At 37.7% G+C, this 20,421-nt stretch overlaps 1 protein-coding gene across 1 annotated transcript in view; it reads right to left on the reverse strand.

The window, feature by feature from the left end:
* LIX1 (Lix1 homolog (chicken)) overlaps positions 1-5,574 on the reverse strand; it is a 55,910-nt gene extending 50,336 nt beyond the window's left edge. Inside the window, exon 1 of the mRNA XM_011944301.1 lies at positions 5,197-5,574. Within this exon, the coding sequence (XP_011799691.1) occupies positions 5,197-5,278 (82 nt within the window). The 5' untranslated portion in view covers positions 5,279-5,574. The remainder of the gene's footprint in view (positions 1-5,196) is intronic.
* Positions 5,575-20,421: the final 14,847 nt, after the last annotated feature.

Below are 20,421 nucleotides of genomic sequence, written 5' to 3' on the forward strand. Positions count from 1 at the left end.
TAGAACTTAAAGTATAATAATAAAAAATAAAATAAAATAAAAAATAAAATAAGCTACGAAGCACTATAGGGTTTATTTTTGTTTGGCTGGTTTTTTGTGGTTTTAAACTGTATTTTTTCAGGGGTGGTGGAATGCAATGCAATATGTATAGGGATTTTACTACACAATAATCTTTAGCCTTTACATCCTACTCCATTCCTTTCTGTGAAATGTGAAAACTATAAATTTATCAGCAAATTTATTGATTTCACGTAACTGTATTAAAAAGCATGGGGTGGATAAAGTACTTGACTCCTGAGGATTCTTGCTCTCTCATGCTGCATATAGCTAGATTCATGATTACTAAGATGTTTTTAATAGCCCTGTAGTCTGGTCCAGTTTTTCCAAAGGATAAAAAATGTACTCTTTGAAGTAAAGTATTCACCTACCTGATATAAATAAAACCTATCATGCAGAAAAATGTTCTCCCAAATGGAAGAGTTAATGCACCTCAAATATGTGAGAAATTTGCTTCCAATTTTTCAATGCTTACTAAAGGATCCATCTTACTTTTTCATTATAAAATTTGGGAAAAAATATCAGTGAAATCTTACACGTCACTTCATAAGTCAATGCTAGAAACCAACTCATTCTCATGGCTACAGTGACAATGAAGATACTTTTTAAACAACCTTTTTGAGAACGTTTTCCCTGATTTTGGCCTTCAGTCAGTGAAAGTGGTTTCTCCCCATAGGCATGTTTGACATTCACAAATCTTGCATCTTATCTGAGTTGGCAAACGGTTTCTTGCTAAGAAAAAGCTGCAGTTTTCCCTAACTTAGGTATTTGGATGTGTACCTCCAACCAATGTCAATATAAACTTTTCCCCAATGCAACATAAGGCCATAAACTTCCAGAACTAATTGAGGATCACTGTTAACTCCAGTGGCTCCCTATTGCCAGCATGTCAGCATGACCCAACCTGCCTCCTCAGTCTGTCACTGCCTCCCCCACCACACGGTTCTTGTATTGCCCAATTTGTCTTTGGACAAGCTGTGCTATCTTATCAAAAATTATCTTCCCCTCGGCCTGATGCGGTGGCTCGCGCCTGTAATCCCAGCACTTTGGGAGGCCGAGGTGGGCGGATCAGGAGGTCAGGAGATTGAGACCATCCTGGCTAACGTGGTGAAACCCCGTCTCTACTAAAAATACAAAAAAAAAAAAAAAAAAAAAATAGAAATTAGCCGGGTGTGGTGGCGGGTGCCTGTAGTCCCAGCTACTCAGGAGGCTGAGACGGGAGAATGCGTGCACCTGGGAGGCGGAGCTTGCAGTGAGCTGAGATCGCGCCACTGCACTCCAGCCTGGGCGACAGAGCGAGACTCCGTCTCAAAAAAAAAAATTGTCTTCCTCTCTCCACTTTCTTGTCACACTTCTGTTCAAATGTGATTATTTAATGGACTCTATCTATGCCCCTGGTAGAGTTCCTTTTTCTCCCCTCTGTTTTCCTAACAGATGCAAGTCGAGCATCCCAAATCCAAAAACCTAAAATCCAAAATGTTCCAAAATCGAGAACATTTAATTGCTGACATGAGACTCCAAGGAAATGTTCACTGAAGCATTTCAGATTTCAGATTTTCAGATTTGGGGTGCTAAAGTATATATAATGCAAATGTTCTGAAATCCAAAAATAATCTGAAATCTATAACACTTCTGGTCCCAAGCATTTCAGGTAAGGCATACTCAACCTGTACTGGTATTACAACACTAATGACATGGTAACTAGCACTTGTGAGAGGCAATGTCTCATAGTGTTTCAAGTTGAAGATTTGGAAGAGATAATTTGATTCCTGGCTCTATCACATATTAGCTGCGTGACCTTGAGCAAGTCATTTTAACCTCCATGTGCCTCAGTTTCCTCACCTCTAACAACAATAGTACCTACATTGCTAACTTACTGTGAAGAATAAATGTTTCTAGTACAGTGCCTAGCACATGATTAGGACTTGACATCTTAGCCTTATTATTAAATGGTTGAAGGAAGAGCCCGAAGATGGCAGATAAACGTATTGTGCTCTTGTAATATGAAGAGTTAACATTCAGATTAGGATCTGAAAGCATAGCTATCTTGAGGTCATATGGTGATTTCTTTTGAGAAGGTATGCAAGGAATTGTCAAATAGCGGCAAACGAGTAGTAAGTTCAAACACTTCTTCAAAAGAGTGGACAGGGGCTGCTTTTAGGATAGCTCAGCTTCGGTTGTGATGCATGACACATGAAACGAAATTGGATAGTGCACAAAGCCAAGAATGGAAGGCAACATGGAGACAAGACATACTTTGCAGAGATTCTGCCTGGTAGTGTGGAGACTTCCAGTGCTACTTGTTTTAAAAGAGAGACATTTATGCAGGGAAGAACAGTCCAGTGTCAGCTTAGATGAACAAATTTCAAATTGGGAGTCCACTTTATTTGAAACCTCTTTCCATTATTTTTCATATGAAATGTGAAATAGGGAAAAGAAAAAAAAGTGTTATGGAATTTATTTCCTTCTAGAAGAGAAAATAAAAAAAGAAACAAATCATAACTATTGCCAGATGAATGCCTTATATAAAATAAAATGACAGATTTAATGTATTGCAAAATACCATTTGAAGAGCTTCCTTGTCTGAGACAGCATTTGAATTTTATTTCTTTAAATGAATGTAACTATTCCCATGTGCATCTGTTTCATACCAGAAAACTCTCTGGGTGCTTTCACTTGAAGAGAAAATTCAGTTACTATTGCTTGTTTTTAAGCAAATCAAAAGCCAGCTGAGGGCAATAAATGAATTGCATGACCATTTACACTCCCTGCATTATGTATAACCAAAGAGTGAAGAGAGAAAAACTGTGTTTGCATTCATGGAATTGAAATTTAGAAAAAATTTAAAAGTGTTTTGTGTGTGCATGTGTGTGTGTTTGTGTGTGTGTGTGTGCTCTTTTGTTCAAATGGGTTGAGTTTTAAAAATTCTTTGATCAGCTTTCATCTTGTAGGAAAGTAAGGTAGCAATTTTTCTTAAGGAATTGGCAGTGATGTGCTCAAGTGCTCAGCTCTTTCCTTCTGGCAGAAAGAGCTTGGAGCGGGTTAGAGTAGAGGAGGAGCTAGGAGTGACTAGGAGGAGAGGGGACTGCTCAGAACCTGCCATTCAAGGCTGGTGGCAGCTTTTTACAGGCTGCCAATAGGAGTGTGGTGGCAGCAACTTATGGGTATGCCAAAGAAAATGGGTCCATATGCCAAACTCTGGCGTGTGCAGCACCTACAGCTTGCCAGGGCAATGGCATAGGCTCCAGACAGACTTTTGATGTCCTGTCCCAGAAAGTAAGCAAGCCCATTCCCACTTATTCCACGAGATTGGTAAGTGATTGGATGTTTTACAGTTAGGAAAACTTCTGGTACAGAGATGTGCCATTTGGCTTACTGTCATTCAGTCATTTTACAGATTAGAAAAGAAGGGAGAGAATCAGCAGTTTAATATTCACGTCTATTAAGCCATGCAAGCAGTTGCAGAGTAGCAGTCCATTCTAGGGTAAACAGGAAATGCTCTCTGGTCAAATTTAGGTTCTATGTTAATGGATGAAATATATAAAACAGGACACTTATTTGTTCTCCCATATAAAAGAAGTCCTGCGAAGTCCTGGGTGACAGAACTTAATGTATGCTTTATTGTAATCCTTTTTCTAGTCTATCTTCTCTTTTAAACTGTAAACAATCACAGCAATTTAGTTCATCTAAAAATGAGCTATACAATTTCACATTTGAACTTATTAAGTTTTTCAATGAACCAGTGAAAAATGTCCCCCTATTTTTTTAACTGCTTTCCCTATTTAAACCCTCAGCATAAGAACCCTGGTCCTATACAATTTATCCAAAGCTTGGGCAGCCCAAGAGCCCTTTTATCCCGCACTAGTGAATTCAGTTCTATTGTAGGAGAGAGACATTCTTTCCTTCCCTTTTCGCTTAAAAAACATAACAAACCTGAATAGACTCCAGGCTAGAGTAGTAGAGAGAGTGATTTTTATTAGATCTAACATAGTTATTGGCAAATGCTTAAAGACAATATTTAAAAAGAGAGAGAGAAAGAAAGAAAAGGCTTTCACTTCATGCCTTTAAGGACAGATTGGTTACAATTTAACATCTAAGAGGAAAACTATAGAATTAAATGGCCTAACATTCCTCTTTCTTCAACATAGGAGAAATCTAAGCTAAGAGGACATCTGGAAAGGAACATTATTCAGCAATCAGAAAGCAAAAATTCAAACCATTGATGTTTTGATGGAGACAAACATAACTAGATTTACAAAGACGAAAGCTGCAACCTATTGAAGTTAAAAAAAAATTCCATATGCATTTTACCTTTTGGGAAGTTCCATAGCAAAGTTCTATTTCAGAAGCCCTTTGTAATATGAAACCCACTGTAGATAAGATACAACATGAAGATAGTCTGTTTTGCAGCAGCAGGAAATCAAATTGGTTCCAGAAACGAAGTTATATGACAAATGGTTTAATAGTATTGCTAGAATTGGAAATCTTGACTGAATTATTTTTAAATCATTTAAAAAAGAGATTTTAAAATAACTTTGCCATGCTGTATAAATTGGTGGTGGTGGGGGGGTGAGGTCCCCACAGCGAGTGTTGCTGAGGTTGGGAGGCATCTCATTTTATTGGCCTTTTAACTAAAGCATTATAATCTGTTATCAAAATTTAAAAGCTCAGTGGTGATTTACTGTTAATTCTGGTTTGCAACAAAAATTTTCAGACAAACACGATACTTGAATTAACATAACTAATATGTGCTGTGGGGTATTAAACAGGTTAACAAATAATGATATATTTTAGTATCATTTCCAAGTTATTTTTAGGTTTAATTTCAGCACCAATCAGTTTTGCTTTACTTAAAAAGCATCAGAAAAAGTTCATTAGGTCTTAGGCAGGTCTTGGATTATAGAAGAGACTTCTAAATAGTTAGCAAGATGTATCACTGACAAAATAACCCAGCGCCTAATGCCTGTAGGTGAAATGAAATCGTTCTTCTGACTGAAGTCAGGAACAAGTTAAAATACCACTTAGAACACAGCATACGACTGCAGAGATTTAGGAGAAATCTTACTTAAATAGGATGTGACTTGACGTTTAGGACTATTTTCTAAAAAGTCAAAAAACTTTTCCCCCTTCAGTACTTACAGTCTTTGAAGACTAGAGCCGGATCTCTGTGAGGCAAGACTTGGGCAATGATGTGTCTCAGAGATTCCAAGGTTCTGTCCATCTTGGGTCTGCCTGTGTGAGCCTCCTGTACAGAGTGTCCTCATGCCTGAATTCTTGCAGTCCTGGGCTGAATTTCTGCAGCTCATTGATGCACTGGATTACCAAAGAATCCCTTTTAACATCTGCCAATCAGACATTTCCCAGAATCTAAAGACCCCTCAGGGGGCCCTCTTCCCAGGCTCACTTATCTTTGTTGTATGCTGAGCTAATTAGCTCGAAAGGCTAGCTGACAGGCGGGTTCCCATTGCTTTCTTCTGTTAAACACACCCACCTACAGGCTAGCTGGGGAAGCTCTCTAAATTATGAAAATGGCTTTCCTCTCCAACCAGATTTTGTCTGAATGCTGTGCAGCATTCTGACTTGAGTATTTCTTCTGGCCCTCCATCTTCAATTGTGTTGCCCCCAGGAATATGGAATCAGGAAGGTTATTTCTCCAGGAAATTTCCTGAATGACAAGGGAGCTTCCAGCTCAGGACTGCCAGCTATGTATTAACAGTATAATCTGTATAAATCTAAATTTTCAGTATAATTCTTCTTTGGCAAAGGAGTACCATAAAGATTATGGCGCTGGGCGCAGTTTCTCATGCCTGTAATTCCAGCACTTTGGGAGGCTGAGGCTGGCAGATCGCTTGAGCCCAAGAGTTCCAGACCAGCCTGGGTAACATGGCGAAACCCCAACTCTACAAAAAGTACAAAAATTAGCTGGATGTGGTGGCGCAAGCCTGTGGTTCCAGCTACTTGGGGGGCTAAGGTGGGAGGGCTTGAGCCTGGAAGGTTGAGGCTGCAGTGAGCCCAGATTGTGCCACTGCACTCCAGCCTGGGTGACAAAGTGAGACCCTGTCTCAATTTTTTAAAAAATCTTTTAATAACCACCTTAAAAAACATATATGTATTTGCTTGCCCTGTTTCTTTGTTTTATTTTTCTTTTTAATAGAGTCTTATACTGTCATCCAGGCTGGAGTGCAGTGGTGTGATCATAACTCACTGCAGCCTTGACTAAGGCAAGGGGCTTGAGCTCTGGGCTCAAGCAATCTTCCCATCTCAGTGCCCCAAGTAGTTGGGAGGCACATGCCACCACCCTGGCTAATTTTTAAATTTTCTGTAGAGATGGGGTCTCACTATGTTGCCCAGGCTGGTCTCAAACTCCTGGGCTCAAGCAATCATCCCGCCTTGGCCCCCAAAGTGCTGGGATTACAGGCGTGAGCCACTGCATCCTGTCCTGAAATTTTTAATAATTATTAAATGAAAGGAAGTGAATTACATCAGAATTAATTAAAGTCAACCTTGGGAATGATTCACTTTGAAGGGTAAATAGGGAAACAGATATTCCCAGGCAAGCTGTAAGACTGTCTGTCAGGTTTTACTTGCCTCTGCCCAACAGAAGTGACTAAAATCTGGAAGCCTTGGCTCCTGAATTCAAATACAGGGCTTAATTTAGTCCCTAGCTGTATCGGTTTTTTTTTTTTTTTTTTTTTTTGAGACAGAGTCTCAGTTTGTCATGCAGGCTGGAGTGCAATGGCGTGATCTGGGCTCACTGCAGCCTTGACTTCTCAGTCTCAAACAGTCCTCCCACCTTAGCCTTTCTAGTAGCTGGGACCACAGGCCCACGCCACGGTGCCTGGCTAATTTGTGTATTTTTAGTAGAGAGGGGGTTTCACCATGTTGCCCAGGGTGGTCTCAAACTTCTGGCCTCAAGTGATCTGCCCATCTCGGCCTACCAAAGTGCTAGGATTACAGACATGAGCCACCATGCTTGGGCTTTATGGATCTTAAGAAAACAAATTCTTTTTCTACCTATTCATGATATATACTACCCGTAACACTTTGTTAAATAATCTTTCCATAGAAGACATAAATATAAGTCACGAGATTCCTTTTCCATAATAAGGATTTATACCAGATATAAAATAACTAATTTTAGTGGCTATAGCCTATATTACTTGTTGAAAGAGGTTGTTGAGGATTGTCAAACTTTTATTTAAAATATTTTTCCAGGGTAGCCACAGAGATTGCTTTTCAGTGTTTCTTCCAATTTTCAGATTCCATAACTAGGTTGTATTTTATGATGAACTGAAAGTAGACCATTAAAGACTATATAAAAATGAAATACCTTCCATGTGATCAGCTTCTTCAACTAGTTTGTAGAAGAGCAGTCTTCATAAAAGGAAATAGATGGAATGGAACTAGAATAATAATAATTCCTATTATACTGACTGTATTAGTTCATGCTGCTAATAGAGACATACCCGAGACTGGGTAATTTATAAAGGAAAGAGGTTGAATTGACACACAGTGCAGCATGACTGGGGAGGCTTCAGGAAACTTATAACACGTCCTTCTTCACATGGCAGCAGGAAGGAGAAGTGCCAAGCAAAGAGGCAAAACTCCTTATAAAACCATCAGATCTCATGAGAACTTACTCACTATCATGAGAACAGCATGGGGGTAATCACCCCCATGATTCAATTACCTCCCATCAGGTCCCTCACACCACACGTGGTGATTATGGGAACCACAATTCAAGATGAGATTTGGTTCCAGGTGTGGTGGCTCACACCTGTAATCCCAGCACTTGGGGAGGCCGAGGCAGGTGGATCACCTGAGGTCAGGAGTTTGAGACCAGCCTGGCCAACATGGTGAAACCCCAGCTCTACTAAAAATACAAAAATCAGCTGGGCGTGGTGGTGCATGCCTGTAATCCCAGCTACTTGGGAGGCTGAGGCAGGAGAATTACTTGAACCTGGGAGGCAGAGGTTGCAGTGAGCTGAGATTGTGCCACTGGACTCCAGCTGGAGCAACAGCGTGAGACTCTGTCTCAAAAAAAAAAAAAAAAAAAAAAGGATGAAATTTGGGTGGGGACACAGTGAAACCATATCATGACTATCACTTAGCAAATGCCCAGAGGGAGTATATGCCACACAAAATACAGACACAGGGTTGTCTCAGAGTGCAAAGACATTGTATAAGATGAGAACTTGAAAGAAGTAGCCCGCATGTTAAGACATTTTCTTTAAATAGGGTCCCAAAGTGCACTTTACATGAGCTGTACCAAATAGGAAACTTTCAATGATCTTGCTGTCCAGGAGTTTATAATCTAAAACAGAAATTAGATGCTCTATGGACAAAAAAGCTATTATCCATTGATTGGACACAAAGTATAAATACAGTACTTTCAATGTGATATTGTATTGGAAACTAAGATATTTAATATCACCACTAGAGAACTAAGAAAATTAATACAGACTTCTCAAAGAAGTAAGCCTGATAATATTAAAAAAGAAAAAAATAGAAATGTTTCAATTTCAGTCAATAAATGGGCATTTCTGTATGCTCAAATATAATTCCAGCAGTATTTTGAAATATTTTGGTTGCATTTTGGTGAAAGCAACACTGAACGTGGGATCATTAAGACCTAGGGTCTGAGGTTCATTATCTATATAAACTTAAAGAAGCCACTCATCTTGGGCTCAGAGTCCTCTTCTATAAAATTAAGGGATTAAGCTGGATGCTCTCTTTCAGTTCTAACATACATTTTTCTATGTCTGTATTACAAATGAGCACAAATTTTATCACAGATATTTTAGCTTTCTGTAAGTTCATATATTTGTTTCCTAAGGGTGCAAGAGTCTTCAAACAAATCACTTCTATTCCCACAATCAATCTGATTGTTATCCATTCATCAGTATGAGAGACACAAACTAATGTAAGGAATTCAGCGATGTTCACTGCTAATACTAATTATAATGAAAGGTAATAATTTGTTGAGAAAACTAATTTTCTTGCCGGGTGCAGTGGCTCACACCTGTAATCTCAGCACTTTGGGAGGCCAAGGCAGGTGGATCACCTGAGGTCAGGAGACTGAGACCAGCCTGGCCAACATACGGAAACCCCATCTCTACTAAAAATAAAAAAATTAGCCGGGCTTGGTGGCGCATGCCTGTAATCCCAGCTACTCAGGAGGCTGAGGCAGGAGAATTGCTTGAACACAGGAGGCAGAGGTTGCAGTAAGCCGAGATCGCACCACTGCACTCCAGCCTGGGTGACAAGAGTGAGACACTGTCTCAAAAAAAAAAAAAAAAAAAAAAAAGAAGAAGAAAGAAAGATAAAAAGAAAACTAATCTTCAATTTCCATGAGGTTTTTCTTTAAAAACCAAACATGAGCATCTTCATGGAGAGCTCCAAAACAGCTTCACGAAGAGAAGTCCATATAAATATCATGATTTTTAATGAGTTGTATTTTGATAAATGAAAAAGGAATTCTAAGAAAAGTGGATTATACAACATTCCAATTAGAAAGCATAGTTTCTTCATTCCTATTAAGCCCAATCCTTCAGCAGAAGTTTTCTTAAACCTTTGTTTATGCATTTCCTTCTTAAATGCCCGTAAAGACTTTTTACCTTAAAGTGCTATTGTAAGACAGTCTAGAAAAACAACTATTTCTCACTATTCTTTATTCGATGTAAGAAGCATCTGATGGAGATGGAAGAACCTGAGAAACCCCTGAACAGTGTGTCTATTTTAGTACAAATTCTAAAGTTCACATTAGATTTCACTGTAAATCTCAACCATCTGTTGGCATATACCAAAAACAAAAGTATTCAAACAAAAGTAGATGACTACAGTAAAAACCAAAATGATGTTTTTACAAATCCTGTCAGAGGGTACTAATCAGAGGATGAGAAATAACATATAACTGACACATTCAGTGATCAAAACTTACCACCCAATGGTAAGAAGGTGGCTCAGGGAAATAGCACACTTACCAATCTTCCAGGGAGAACAGAGTTCTTTGCGATGAGAAATCAAGGTGGTATATTTTGCATAATTTTATGCATAATGCAACAAAAAAGTTGATGGAAACTATAATTTTTCCAGTAAAAAGAAAAAATCATTCCTGGTCAGGCATGGTGGCTCATGCCTATAATCCCAGCGCTTTGGGAGGCTGAGGTGGGTGGATCACTTGAGGTCAGGAGTTTGAGACCAGCCTGGTCAACATGGTGAAACCCCATCTCTACTAAAAATACAAAAATTAGCTGAGTGTGATGGTGCATGTCTGTAATCACAGCTACTCAGGAAGCTGAGGCAGGAGAATTGCTTGAAGCTGGGAGGCAGAGGTTGCAGTGAGCTGAGATCACGCCACTACACTCCAGTCTGGGTGACAGAGTGAGACCCCATCTTGAAAAAAAAAAAATTAATTTCTGTAATTCCAGTAACTGTTTTGTTGTTAGATGGCTCATTACAGTTATAAAAATGTTAAGAAGGTGGGGCCACTTATTAAAATAACATGCAGAATGTTAGAAAATATAATGGATACATTGAAGAGTCATCTTCAATTAGAGAAAAGAAGGAACTCTCTCCTTTCGCCATAAGGTGCTCTGCTCTGGAGGAAGAAGCTAGCGTTAAGTGAAACAGGAGAGTGGGTCTGTTGGTGAGGCTGCAGGTGAGGTTAGTGAGACTCCAGGTCCTCAGAGATTTCAGTTCAAGACATGCAGGCTTTAAAGAATAAGCCTGCAGTAACTAAGCCTGAGTTGATTTATACTACTCATCTCTAGTGAATCAGGTGACTGAGAGAGGGAGTGGACCTTGATTGAGATTTAGGAAGATTATCATCCCTGAAATAATTTCTTCACTTACTTTCTAATTCTTAAAAATTTACAATTTAAGATAAATTAAATCAAATGTAAAAGAATTGGAATGAAACAGTTAAATGCCTTAATATAGAGAACAAATAGTTTATGAAAATGACGGGAAATGACAGACAACAGCTCCTTTCAGATTCTAATGGGAAATGAGTGGAAGGAACTGGAAGGGTCTAAATGCAGAATTGTCAAAAGAGGGTCAAAGCTGTGTTCAGGAGTGTTTCTGAGGGTGTGTGGGAGGATGAAGAAGAAAGGCTGGGAAGAAGGTCACTTCGCAGAGGTGATAGCTAATGACTGTTTAGTGTCAGCTTTGTTTAGCCTCGACTAGGAAGAGAGCAGTAGGAGGAATGAATGGCTATAGCATCAACTTTGTTTACTTTCAGCTGGGAAAGAACAAGTTAAAAGAATGAACGGCTGCAATGTTAATTTATATACTGTCAACTGGGAAGGGACCAATGAGACATTTGAATCAAGGTATTTATTGAGAGAGTGAGTTGGAAAGGTAACTTCAGATGGTTTCTAGGCAAAAGCTTACAAACACAAGTAAAATAAAAGAACTTTATCCTAGATACTTGTTTATTGATGTTTCACTGCCTTTAAGAAATCATTAATAGGAATTCTGTTGAACTACATGAAAAATAACTAGAAAATAGATAAATATCCCATCTCCAGATTACAGGAATGTACATTTCTTCATTTTTATAGAACATTATGAAAAACCATTAGTAAACTGCTCTTTTTCCTTTCCAATGCAAAATCAACTCTCATAACCATAAAGCACAATGAAATTCAACCTCTCATTTATGTCAGCTTTTTGACTGGTATATATATGGGGACGCTGAATAGGTCCACGTTATCTTGATGGTCTCATATAACCAATTACCCAGAGCTGTCTTGGTATTTGGTCTCTGAGAGGAGTAAAATTGATTATTCAAGAAATACTTCAGAGGTCAAAGATACTGGGGAAGGCTTTGCTAGTTCACAGGTTAACATTTTAAGGATAAACTCAGAGTTATTTAAGTGGGAGAATTTGGATGTTCAAACTTGCAAGATTGGAGATAATGATGCAAAGCCCTTGGGTCATTGGATGTTGTTTGTGATAACTGAGCTCATTAACGATGGTTGGCTGACTTCCAGCCTAATATATATTTTTAAAAAGATAGTTAAAAAAATTTTGGGCCGGGCGCGGTGGCTCAAGCCTGTAATCCCAGCACTTTGGGAGGCCGAGACGGGTGGATCACGAGGTCAGGAGATCTGGCTAACACGGTGAAACCCCGTCTCTACTAAAAATACAAAAAAACCAGCTGGGCGAGGTGGCGGGCGCCTGTAGTCCCAGCTACTCGGGAGGCTGAGGCAGGAGAGTGGTGTAAACCCAGGAGGCGGAGCTTGCAGTGAGCTGAGATCCGGCCACTGCATTCCAGCTTGGGCAACAGAGCGAGACTCTGTCTGAAAAAAAAAAAAAATTTTTTTGGTTTGTTTTTGGAGTGGATTTTGCTAGTGGCCTTTATAATGATATTTTCTCTTTCATAAAATTTTATCTAATTATTGGTTCCTCTCCTTCCATTTTCTCAGATAATACACACCCTTTCCAGGACATAAATTTATATCATTGGGTGCATAGGAGAAAACTTTATACAAGATGTGGCTGTAAAGTGATCAGATTGATTCTAAAAGAGGCATTTGAATTCCAGCTGAGTTTCTGAGCTACTTTTCAAATAAAGAAAGAAGTCTTCTACAAGGGGCAAGCCAAGGGATGAGACACACACCCCTTCTATGGGTTACCTAGAAAGTCACATTTCTGGGGGTGTAAGTCATATGGAATGTTTAAATCTTTGCAAAAATAATGAGCAAATTAAAAGGAATATCTAGACTATGCAAAAATTATTAGGTTAAAATAGCTAGGAGAATATTTATTGGTTTAAACAAATTACTTAAACCTAACATTAGTTGATGGAGATGTTGGGTTCAAGCAACCTAGTAATTTCACAGCTCCATATATTTCAGCTGAAGCTTCCTGTAAAGATTGCATCATCAGTATACTCTTAATTCAATCCAGGCTACACTTATGGATATGCTTACATTAAGATAAAAGCCTTGTGCCATCCATTTCACACTGTAAACTATAATTTTTACTTCGCTTCCTATGCAGTCGCCACTAGAGTTCTGCACTTAGCATGCATTCTGCTGACAAAGAAGAAACATAAAGGAGTGTTGTGCAGTAAAAAAAATTTAAAAGAAGCAGCAGCATTATTTCTCTTCAAAATCTGTTTAAAGGAGAAATAAGAAACTGCATAGAAAGAGGGACCTATTTTCCCACAAACTGAAAATTGGAGAAAGACCAAATTAGAGTATATTTTCTTCTGAGCTTCTCAAGGTATCTCAGTAGCCTTGAGCTCAAAAAGAAAGCACTCCCCCAGCATTGCCCTCCAAACAAAACAAAAGCCCAGGAATGTTACACTGAGGGCTTCTGTCTATTGAGATGGGTTTTCTTGGGTGTGCACTGAGAAGATAGAAAGACTCGTAATTGGAAAAAGCTTTGTTTTCTAAAAAGTGAGAAAACTTGGTGGAGGATAGAATCAAAACCTGGTTGTAAAGACTGTCTCCTCTCATACCTCCATGGCACCAGGAGGACAAGTCAAATTTTATGGGCCTCTGAGACTCTGCAGAAGAGACTCCCAGGCTGAATACAAGCCTGAGGTCACTGGAATATGCTGGTTTTCCTACCATTCACCATTTTGGTACATTTTTTTCTCCTACTCCTTCCACACCTTATTTACTCTATGTGATTTTGAGCAAGTACTTTTACATCTAAAGATATTTTCTCATCTCTAAAATAAGAACAAGGTAATAAAGAATCACTAACTATAATATAAAAAACAGGGGAGACCTCCAAGCCAGCAAAAGTTTATCTTAAAAAAAAAAAAAATCTGTGTACTCTCTTCCCCAATATCACTTTATATACCTCCACACACTTGAATTACTGATGTGTGAACGTGTACATTTTCTTCCTAATCTAGGCCAAACCTCTTCAGCCAACAGTAGCATTATAGTAAGCAGGGTTTTTAAATTCATTTTTTAAAGTTTTTTTTTTTAATTTAAAACAATTATTTGGGGGTCTCACTATGTTGCCCAGGCTGGTTTCAAATTCCTGGGCTCAAGCAATCCTCCTACCTCAGCCTCCCAAGTAGCTGGATTTACAGGCACAGGCCATGCCTGGTGATTCGTTTATTTAAAATAGTTATCTTTTCTTTTTTAAAAACTAGAAGCAAATAGTCTTGTAATAAATGTCCCAAGTAATACTTTATATATGAGGCATACTTCTACTTATAGAATTAAGTGTAAGTGTTATATAAAATGTTAGTTTAAGAAATTTCTTGTTTTTAATTTTTGTGAGTACATAGTAGGTGTATATATTTATGGGGTACGTGAGATATTTTGATACAGGCATTTGATGCATAAGAATCACATCAGGGTAAATGGGGAATTCCTCAGCTAAAGCATTTATCCTTTCTTTGTGCTACAAATGATCCAATTATAGTTGTTTAGTTATTTTTAAATGTATAATAAATTATTACTGACTGTAGTCAACCTGTTGTGCTATCAAACACTAGGTCTAAATCATTCTAACTATTCTTTGGTACCCATTAACCATCCCCATTTTTCTCTCAACCCTACCTCTCAGCCTTTAGTAACCAGTGTTCTTCTCTTTCTCCTTGAGTTCAATTGTTTTAATTTTTAGCTCCTACAAATGGGTGAGAACATGTGAAGTTTGTATTTCTGTACCTGGCTTATTTCACTTAACATAATGACCCCACTTCCATCCATGTTTTTGCAAATGACAGGATCTTATTTTTTTTTATGGCTGAATAGCACTCCATTGGGTATATGTACTACATTTTCTTTATCCCTTCACCTGTTGATGGACACTCAGGTTGCTTCTAAATCTTAGCTATTATGAACAGTGCTGCAACAAATATGGGAGTGCAAATATCTTTCAATACACTGATTTATTTCCTTTGGGTATATACTTAGCAGTGGGATTGCTGGATAATATGGTAACTCTATTTTTAGATTTTGAGGAACCTCCAAACTGTTCTCCAATACTGGTTGTATTAGTTTACATTCCCACCAACATTGTATGAGGGTTCCCTTTTCTCCATATCCTCGCCAGCAATTTTTTTTTTTTTTTTTAATTTGAGACAGGGTCTCACTCTATCACTCTATCACCCAGGCTGGAGAGGCTGGAGTGCAGTGACATGATCACAGCTCACTGCAGCCTTGAACTCTCAGGTTCAGGTGATCCTCCCACCTCAGTCTTCCCAGTAGCTAGGACCACAGGCACACACCACCATGCCTGGCTAATTATTTTTTTGGTAGACAGGGTTTTGCCATGTTGCCTAGGCTGGTCTTGAATGCCTGGGCTTAAGAAATCTTCCTGCTTCAGCTTCTCAAAGTGCTGAGATTATAGGCATGAGCCACTGTGCCCAGCCCAGCATTTGTTCTTGCCTGTCTTTCGGATAATGGCCATTTTAACTGGAGTGAGAAGATATCTCATTGTAGTTTTGATTTACATTTCTCTGATAATCCATGATGTTGAGCACTTTTCATACAACTGTTTGCCATTTTTATGTCTTCTTTTGAGTAATGTCTAATGTCTATTCAGATCTTTTGTCCGTTTTTAAATCAGATTGCTAAATTTTTTTTCCTATCGGGTTATTGGAGCACCTTATTTATTCTGGTTGTTAATCCCTTGTCAGATGGATAGTTTTCAAATATTTTCTACAGTTCTGTGGGTTGTCTCTTCCTTTTGTTGATTGTTTCCTTCACTGTGCAGAGGCTTTTAAATTTGATGTGATCTCATCTGTCTATTTTTATTTTGGTTGCCTGTGCTTCTGGGGTATTACTCAAGAAATCTTTGCTTAGTTCAATGACTTAAGAGTTTTCCCAATGTTTTCTTGTAGTAATTTCAGCTTGAGGTCTTAGATTTAAGTCTTTAATCCATTTTGATTTGATTTTTGTACATGGTGAGAGGTAGGGGTCTAGTTTTTTTCTTCTGCATATGGAGATCCAGTTTTCTCAGCATTATTGAAGACACTGTTCTTTCCCCAATGTATACTCTTTGCACTTTCGTTGAAAATGAGTTCACTGTAATTGTATAGATTTTTTCTGGGTTCTCTAGTCTGTTCCATTGGTGTATATGTCTGTTTTTATGCCAGTACCATGCTGTTTTGGTTACTATAGCTCTACTAGTTGTGGGTCTGTCATATACGGTTTTTATTATGTTGAGGTATGTTCCTTCGTATCCAGTTTTTTGAGAGTTTTTTTTGTAATCATGAAGGGATATTGAATTTCATCTACTTTATTTTTTCAGCAATATGAAGTCAGATAATGTGACTCTAGTTTTGTTCTTTTTGCTCAGGACAGCTTTGGCTATTCTGGGCATTTTGTGTTTCCATATAAATTTTAGAATTGTTTTTTCTATTACTGTGAAAAATGTCATTGGCATTTTGATAAAGGATTACATTGAATTCCTAGCTTGCTTGGGTAGTATGGACATTTTAACAATATTGATTTTTCCAGTCCATGAACATGGGCTCTCTTTCCATTTGTTTGGTGTCCAATTTCTTTCATTAATGTTTTATAGTTTTCAATTTCTTTCATTAATGTTTCATAGTTTTATTGTCATTAATGTTTTATAGTTTTCATTATAGAGTTCTTTCACTTCTTTAGCTAAGTTAATTCCTAGGTATTTTAATTTATTTATAGATATTGTAAATGAGATTACTTCCTTGATTTATTTTTCAGATTGTTTGATGTTGGCATATAGAAATGCTACTAAATTTTATATGTTGACTTTGTATCCTGCGACTACTGAATTTTTAAAATCAGTTCTAAGAGTTTGTTTTTTGGTGGAGTCTTTAGATTTTTCCAAATAAAAGATTTTATTGTCTGAAAACAAGGATAATTTGACTTCTTCCTTTGGAATTTGGATGCCATTTATTTCATTCTTTTTTCTGATTGCTCGAGCTAGGACTTCCAGAACCATGTTGAATAACAGTAGTGAAAGTGGACATCTTTGTTGTCTTCCAAATCTTAGGGGAAAGTCTTTAAGATTTTTCTCATTCAGGATGATACTAGTTGTGGGTCTGTCATATATAGCTTTTATTATGTTGAGATATGTTCCTTCTGTATACAGTTTTTTTGAGAGGTTTTTTTTTTTTTTTAACCAGGAAGAGATACTGAATTTCATCCACTTTATTTTTTCAGCATCAATTGAAATGATCACATGGTTTTTGTCCTTCATTCTGTTGATATGATATATCACACTGATTGGTATGTGAATGTTTAACATCATTGCATCCGTGGGGTAAATTCCACTTGGTCATGATAAATAGTCTTTTTAATGTGTTGTTGAATTTGATTTGCTAGTATTTTCTTGAGGATTTTTGTGTCAATGTTCATCAGGGCCATTAGCCTGTAGTTTTCTTTTGATGTGTTTTTTTTCTGGTTTTGGTATCAGGATAATACTGGCCTTGCAGAATGAGTTTGGAAGTATTTCCCGCTACATTTTTCAGAATAATTTGTGTAGGATTTGTGTTAGTACTTCTTTAAATGTTTCGTAAAATTCAGCAGTGAAGTCATGGTTCCTGAGCTTTTCTTTGCTGGGAGACTTTATATTATGGCTTCAATCATGTTATTATTCGTTAATTCAGGATTTGGATTTCTTCGTAATTCAATCCTGGGAGGTTGTATGTGTCTAGAAATGTGTCCATTTCTTCTAGATTTTCCAATTTATTGGCATACTATTGTTCATAGTGGTCTCTAATGATCCTTTGACTTTCTGTTGTGTCAATTGTAATGTCTCCCTTTTCATTTCTGATTTTACTTACTTTGGTCTTCTCTTTTCTTAAAATTTGGACTAAAGCTGTATCACTTTTGTTTATCTTTTCAAAAAATCAACTTTTTGTTTCATTGATCTTTTGTGTTGTTTTCTTCATTTCAATTTCATTTATTTCTGCTCTGATCTTTATTATTTCTTCTGCTAATTTGGGTTTGCATTGCTTTTGCTTTCTAGTTCTTTAATTGTTAGGTTGTTTAAAGTTTTTTCTACTTTTTCATATAGGTGCCTATAGCTATAAAATTTTATCTTAGTACCTGTTTTGCTGTATTGTATACGTTTTGGTATGTTGTGTTTCCATTACCATTTGTTTTAAGACATTTTAATATTTCCTTCTTAATTTCTTCATTGACCCACTGGTTATTCAGGAACATATTGTTTAATTTCTATATGTTTGTATAGTTTCCAAAATTGCTTTTGTTATTGATTTCTAATTTTATTCCATTGTGATCAGAAAAGATACATGATATAATTTCAGTTTTTGAATGTTTTAAAGACTTGGGTGGTGGCCTAACACATGATTTATCCTTCAGAATGACTCATGTGCTGAGGAAAATAATGTGTATTCTGCAGCTGTTGGATGAAATGTTCTGTATCTATTAGATCCACTTGGTCTATAGTGCAGATTAAGTCTGATATTTCTTTGTTAGTTTTCTATGTGGAAAATCTGTCCAATGCTGAAAGTGGAGTGTTGAAGTCTCCAGAGTTTTGCATTGGGTTCTAACTCTCTTTAGCTCTAATAACATTTGCTTTATATATCTGGGTACTCTAGTGTTGGGTGTATATACACTTAAAATAGTTACATCCTCTTACCAAATTGACTCTTTTATCATATTGTGACCTTGTGACCACGTGACCACCTTTTGTAGTTTTTATATTAAAATCGATTTTGTCTGAAGTTAAGTATAGCTACTCTTGCTCTTTTTTGGTTTCCATTTGCATGGGATATCTTTTTCCATCCCTATATTTTCAGTCTATCTGTATCTTTGTAGATGAAGTATGTTTCTGGTAGGCAACAGATCATTTGGTCATTAAAAAAAAAAAAAAACTGCAGCTGAGGGTCCTGCAGGACCTGCAGCTGAGGACCTGTAGGACCTGCAGCTGAGGGTCCTGATTGTTAGAAGGAAAACTAACAAACAGAAAGGACATCCACACCAAAACCTCACCTGTACGTCACCATCACCAAAGACCAAAGGTAGATAAAACCACAAAGATGGGGAAAAAACAGAGCAGAAAAGCTGGAAATTCTAAAATCAGAGCACCTCTCCCCCTTCAAAGGAATGCAGCTCCTTGCCAGCAATGGAACAAAGCTGGACGGAGAATGACTTTGATGAGTTGAGAGAAGGCTTCAGATGATCAAACTTCTCCAAGCTAAAGGAGGAAGTTTGAACCCATCGCAAAGAAGCTAAAAACCTTGAAAAAAGATTAGATGAGTGGCTAACTAGAATAATCAATGTAGAGAAGTCCTTAGATGACCTGAAAGAGCTGAAAACCATGGCACGAGAACTACATGACAAATGCAGAAGCTTCTGTAATGAATTTGATCAACTGGAAGAAAGGGTATCAGTGATTAAAAATCAAATGAATGAAATGAAGCGAGAAGAGAAGTTTAGAGAAAAAAGAGTAAAAATGAATGAACAAAGCCTCCAAGAAATATGGGACTACATGAAAAGACCAAATCTACGTCTGATTGGTGTACCTGAAAGTGACAGGGAGAATGGAACCAAATTGGAAAACACTCTGCAGGATATTATCCAGGAGAACTTCCCCAACCTAGCAAGGCAGGCCAACATTCAAATTCAGGAAATACAGAGAATGCCACAAAGATATTCCTTGAGAAGAGCAACTCCAAGACACATAATTGTCAGATTCACTAAAGTTGAAATGAAGGAAAAAATGTTAAGGGCTGCCAGAGAGAAAGGTTGGGTTACCCACAAAGGGAAGTCCATCAGACTAAAAGCAGATTTTTCAGCAGAAACTCTAGAAGCCAGAAGAGAGTAGGGGCCAATATTCAACATTCTTAAAGAAAAGTGTTTTCAACCCAGAATTTCATATCCAGTCAAACTAAGTTTCATAAGTGAAGGAGAAATAAAATCCTTTACAGACAAGGAAATGCTAAGAGATTTTGTCACCACCAGGCCTGCCCTATAAGAGCTCGTGAAGGAAGCACTAAACATGGAAAGGAAAAACTGGTACCAGCCACTGCAAAAACATGCTGAAATGTAAAGACCATAGATGCTAGGAAGAAACTGCATCAACTAATGAGCAAAATAACCAGCTAGCATCATAATGATAGGATCAAATTTACACATAATAATATTAACCTTAAATGTAAATGGGCTAAATGCTCCAGTTAAAAGACACAGATTGGCAAACTGGATAAAGAGTCAAGACCTATCAGTGTGCTATATTCAGGAGACCCATCTCACGTGCAGAGACACACATAGGCTCAACATAAAGGGATGGAGGAAGACCTAACAAACACAAAACAAAAAAAGGCAGGGGTTGCAATCCTAGTCTCTGATAAAGCAGACTTTAAACCAACAAAGATCAAAAGAGACAAAGAAGGCCATTACATAATGGTAAAGGGATCAATTCAACAAGAAG

This window comes from Colobus angolensis, unplaced genomic scaffold (assembly GCF_000951035.1).
Source record: "Colobus angolensis palliatus isolate OR3802 unplaced genomic scaffold, Cang.pa_1.0 Scaffold23, whole genome shotgun sequence".
Taxonomy (NCBI): domain Eukaryota; kingdom Metazoa; phylum Chordata; class Mammalia; order Primates; family Cercopithecidae; genus Colobus; species Colobus angolensis.